General features: G+C 47.7%; 1 protein-coding gene across 1 annotated transcript in view; it reads right to left on the bottom strand.

Moving 5' to 3' along the window:
- Positions 1–1344: 1344 nt before the first annotated feature.
- The window catches only part of GGCT (gamma-glutamylcyclotransferase), a gene marked incomplete at both ends in the record, with an annotated part of 5680 nt that continues 1903 nt past the window's right edge, over positions 1345–5121 (bottom strand). The window contains 3 exons of the mRNA XM_010135141.1: positions 1345–1417; positions 1503–1648; positions 3557–3692. Of these exons, the coding sequence (XP_010133443.1) occupies positions 1345–1417; positions 1503–1648; positions 3557–3692 (355 nt within the window). The remainder of the gene's footprint in view (positions 1418–1502; positions 1649–3556; positions 3693–5121) is intronic.

The following is a 5121-nucleotide window of genomic DNA, read 5'->3' as shown; positions in this document are numbered from 1 at the left end:
ACTGCCAGGACAGCGCTTTCTCTCCTTGTAAAATACCCATTTAAAAGTTCAAAACCCCCACGGGACGCGGTAAGGGTAAAGCTAAAAGAAGTGGTGCCGATGTTGAGGAGCGTGTTTGTGCGTAGCTTTGCCCTCCGTACCAGCACTACACCCATTTAAAACCAGAAACGGCCCGTGGAAGTTTCAGTTACATCACCACACTGTGAGCGTCTCTGCCCGTACCTTGCTGCGTACCTTATCGCAGCGTGCACTGAACAGGCAGGGGGGAGGGTTGGTAATCACCGTTTTATTTTCTCCATTTCAGACCAGACAGTGCTAATACAGAAGGGACCATGTTTTACTGCCGTCACCCTGCCCAGCTCTGGACATCAGGACAGCACCTGGATGTCCCTGGCAGAAGCTTACAGAAGAACTTCATGCAGAGAAGAGGTGGTAAGTCTGTCACATTCTCATTTGTCCATCTAAGCACGCAGAAGATAAGCCATAGATTGGTTTCGACATCTTCCCTGTTGTCGGTTTTTCCTCATCCCCCACAGGCTAACTGCAGGGGTTGCCGAGTCCCGTGAAGGTAAGTACTCTACACCTTACAAGAACATACAGTTTTGCAGAAGATTGTCAAAGCTGTAGGAAAGAAGAGTCCAAGTCTGTTCATGTATTGTTTAATAGACAAACAAAACCACGGACCACTCGGACTCACAGACTTCCTGTTTTGCTGGTCATGAGTCCAAGGCCTAGATAAGCCACAGGCTAGTCAGAAAGGTCATTAAAACCCCTTGGAATCACCTAGCTAAAATGAATTCTTAAAAATGTGTTGGTTACACCTGATAGTTCACCTAGCACGATTACTAGACATAGAAAGGAGGAGGCCGCTATGCTTCAAGTAAGTTCCTGTGCTGAAAGTTGTCTACAGATCTGGGTTGCCTTTTGGACTAGCATTTAAAAAGATGGGGGTAGCTTAAAAAAAAAGACTTTTTTTCTTTGTTAACTTTATAAACAGAAACTCCATAGCTTCAGCTAGGTTGGGATTTAAACCACTAAGAGAAGCAGCAGAGGAAAAAGTTCAGAGTTTGGAGTCTGTTTTGCATTTAACAAATCTCTGAAATTCCCGATGATTTGTATACAACATTTAAGAACAGCGGGCCCGATCCTGCAGCCCTTATTTCCCCAGAAGGCAACAGACGCCAGTGCTCTCAGGATGGCGTTTCTCTCTGGAAGAGGTCAGTGCACAGGACACGAAGCACACATTTGCATGTAGCAGTGCATGACAACGACAGAAGGAAAACCTCTCAGTCCACAAAGGCCTCAGCGGGTACTTGAGCTGCACATACAACGCCAAGAAGTTACCAACGTCAGCGCGTCTTCAGACTGCAGACTGTGCCTGATGGCTGACTGCAGAGGCACAGCAAACTCCTCCTTCCTGGACAAAGAAACAGCTGATCAGCACAGTGAGGAGAGGTACTTAAGCCAGGGTGAGCGGCCGAGCAGGTGTCGAGGTGTTCTACGCCAACGTGATGTTCTTCGCTTTGATAGCAGCCTCAATCTCCTCCATGATTGGCACTGGCCCTGCGTAGTCGTTAGTTTCAATAGCCTCTAATTTCTCCTGGTAGTCAGCTGGCAAGCCGTTCTGATTGGCACCCATGCAGATAACCTGTGACCAAAAGGGGAAAAACCATAAAAATTGCCTTCAGTAATAAGGACAGACCTCTTCTGACCTTTACTCGTATGGGAAGAACGACTTAAGGCAACAAGAGAATTAATCCCAGATAATCCCAACAGTATCTACAGATAGCCAGAGGCTCCTGGGAGACTACTGAGAATGTGAAACAGCGTCAACAAAAACAGCCTGAAGAGGTTCGTAACTGCCAGGGAATACCCCTGAGATTCTCAGAGGTTCCCCATGTGCACAAGAAGGTACAATTAAGCCGAGACTCAGTTATTCGATTCTTCCACGGAGGGCGAGAACTGCCTTTTTATGCTTTGAGCCAGCCCCAGTACCACATCTGAGAAAGAAGCAGCAGTATTGCTGGAGTTATTTTTAAAACTCAAAGTGAGTACCTAGAGCAGCAGAAACAGGTACTCAGTGATGAAAAAAGACAGACTCCTCACTGCAGCTTTCCTTCTGCATACTAAATAAAATCAGGTGTTGGTGCGAGTGGACGTAAGTGACAGCGAGAGGAAAAGAGGAGGCTGTAGGAGCCGAGGCTTGAAAGAGACACCAGCAAGTTCCCATGGAGAAACGCTGCCATGGATATGAACATGCAGATGAAAAAAACCTGATGCTATTGTAAATACTCTTCCATGCATTCAACAGCCAGGAAGGCAGGGATGAGGTGTCTAGAAGGGAAGAGCTTTGCCCCAAAAGCACACTCCAGCAGATGAACGCAGATCACTGAGCACAGCTGCAGCCACAGTTTTAGCGCTCCTGCCTGGTCAACTGAAACAGGAGCTGGGGGCAGGGGGTGGTGGAGCAGAGGACTAATCAGTGACTCGGCAGGAGCGGAGGTTTATGGATGGTTCATAGATGAAGCTGCTAGTACTGGCAGTCTGCTCTTAGAGTGTACCAGTGAGAGCGGACACGCAGCACCAGACTGTGTGTTAACTCCTGAGGATGGGTCCTGACGGGAAGCAGGAAGGCGGGGAGGAGGTTTGTGGAGTCGCAGAGCCCGCTTTGAGTGAGCACTCTCTTCAGCACCCCGCAGCAGCTGGCCTGAGCTGCGCTCCTGGAAGTGGGCTCGTGGCAGCGAGTTCCTCAGTTAAGAGGCGGCGGCGGCACGCTTGGGATGTGACAGGCTCAAGCCCCGTCTCTTCGCTCTTGGCAGGAGACAGTCGGCTTGTTACAGTGATGTCAGTCCGTGATTGCTCACAGCTGCCCGGTTCCAGACAGGCAGTCACGCCTCCCCAGGGCAGGCCTGCACCAGATCTCACACGCTAAGCAGGTCAGGCCTGCTGCGTGACTGCATCGCCTGTCTCCGCAGAGTCAACGCGTTGCAGAACAGGGTTGAAACGCTTCTGCCTCACCAGCCATCGAGAGGGAACCCTGCAGCGCTCTGCAGCGTGGCTGGAAGTCCCGTGATGCACTGATGATGCATCTAGTAAAAGGAGGCAGGTGGACTCCTGTACGAAGTGACAGTAAGATGCTTCAACAGGGATAATCTGTGTCCTCGAGGCTACAAGCCAGGTGAGCGTTCTCCCCGCAGAACATGTCTCTCTCCTTTTAGTGGAGCACATTAATTTTTCAAACAGAACTGCCGCATACATGTAAACAACATCTTCAGAAACCCTTGTGTCAGTCATGACTAATTCAGGAGTTAAGTAAAGGCTTTTATGTAAGGCATAACTAAGCCAAAACCCAAACTGACTTAGTAGAGCTAAATCAGACCACTCTCCTGTGAGCATCTTCCCCTCTTACACTGCACAAGGACTAAGTTCCACCTTGGCACCAGAGTTACTCGTGCCGTCCATCCACTGTAATTAAAGTGCTTATTTAACAGGACAGACGGACTGCGTCATGTATTTCTGTTCATGCCCTCCAAAATTACAGTGAAGCAACACCTACTTTTTTATACTGAGGAGAAGGGGGACCACAGACATAGTCCTTCATCTGGTAGCTTCGACAGGTCAGTACGTTTCCTCCTTGGGTGCTGACGTTAACTTCTATTGGGACATAAATGCCACCTTCAACTCCCTCTTGCCTGTAAAGGACATACGTTCCTTTAATGCCAAGTGACCAGCGCCTCTCTCGAAAACTGTGCCATTAAACACATGCATTTATTACAATCGAATGCAAGGCAGGACATTGGTCTGCACAGACTTAAACAAATAATAGAGTAAAACATACTCCAGTAGTTTCTGTGCAGACTTGTTTCACATCCAGAAATCAGTTTCTAAAGCATCATTATCTTTTATCGCGTCAGCTCTGTAGGAAAGGTGACTAGAGGTTAACCTGCAACGTTTCAGAGAGAATTGCATTAGTTACTGAGCAGGCCTGGTAACCCAGGAGAGGAACACAACCAAGACTATCAGGATTGGTGAGCCGGGCGCATATCGTTCATCACCTGCTGCTCAGGTAATGAAACAACTGCAAAGTTCTACCTTGCCCACTGTGTTGTGTTTGAATAAGGGGCAGCTTGCACAACTCCTGCAGTGCACGTTAATCCAAGACACCCTTTAATGTGTGCAAGACTTGCACAGCCACGATGAGCTAGATCAGGGCAAAACCCATCTTGTTATTTATTAGCAAAACCATGCTGTCTTAGGAAAACAAAGCCAAACTCAAAGCCAAAGCTGCTTGTTGTCTTTAGTCGTTACCTTTTAGCCACCAACAGAAGCCTGAGGAAATAGTGAGGAGTAAACAAGAAGCTTAAGTAAGGCAAGGCTGACTTTACAGCACAACCGGCTTTAAATGTGCCTTAGCTATGAGTGACAGCGTGGGTTTTAATGCTGCTCACCAAAATACCACTTTGACAACTTGTCTTTCACAGTTTCAAGTGATGTAACGCACGTAACACGGGCCGTTTGGGAGTGACTAGGGGAAGTGCAAGGGGAGGCTGGAAGCTGACTACAGAGTCAAGGCCAGCAGACAGCAAAAGAACTCCCGTGGGTGTGTGAGAGTAAGAAAACTGCTACAGTTATGTCCATGGCTAGGGCAGATGAGGAGGAGTCAGGATTTAGTCTGTAAATTACAGAGGACAAAAAAAAATCTGATCATGAGACAGCACCAAAATGCATTTGAAACCAAAAAGTTCAGCTGCCTAAGCAAAAGATTCCCCTCCCATATTTGTTTTCTATATTTTACATTGTTTACTGGTATTTCAACTAACAATATTAGGCAGCATCAGTTACACATTCCCTCCTCTGCTGCTGGGTAGCAAAACACAGACATCTTTATCCAGGTTGGGCAGGGGGCAGATAGTGGTGTTTTTTTTTTTCTTGGTACGTGGAAATTCCAGGAGATAACTTGGTTGAGAGCTTACAAATGCATCTGCCGGTGCACAGCTGAAGAATCCTGAGATCTTCAGCAGAAACCCGTGGAAGCTCTTTGGAGCTGCTTAGGAGCAGTCCTTAGGAGAACACTAGCGACCATCGCTATAAAGCCAAGAATGCATCCTCTTCCCTGCCGTT

This window comes from Buceros rhinoceros, unplaced genomic scaffold, assembly GCF_000710305.1.
Source record: "Buceros rhinoceros silvestris isolate BGI_N320 unplaced genomic scaffold, ASM71030v1 scaffold21704, whole genome shotgun sequence".
NCBI lineage: Eukaryota > Metazoa > Chordata > Aves > Bucerotiformes > Bucerotidae > Buceros > Buceros rhinoceros.
The sequence above is the reverse complement of the archived record's forward strand: the minus strand, read 5'-3'. Positions and strand labels throughout refer to the sequence as shown.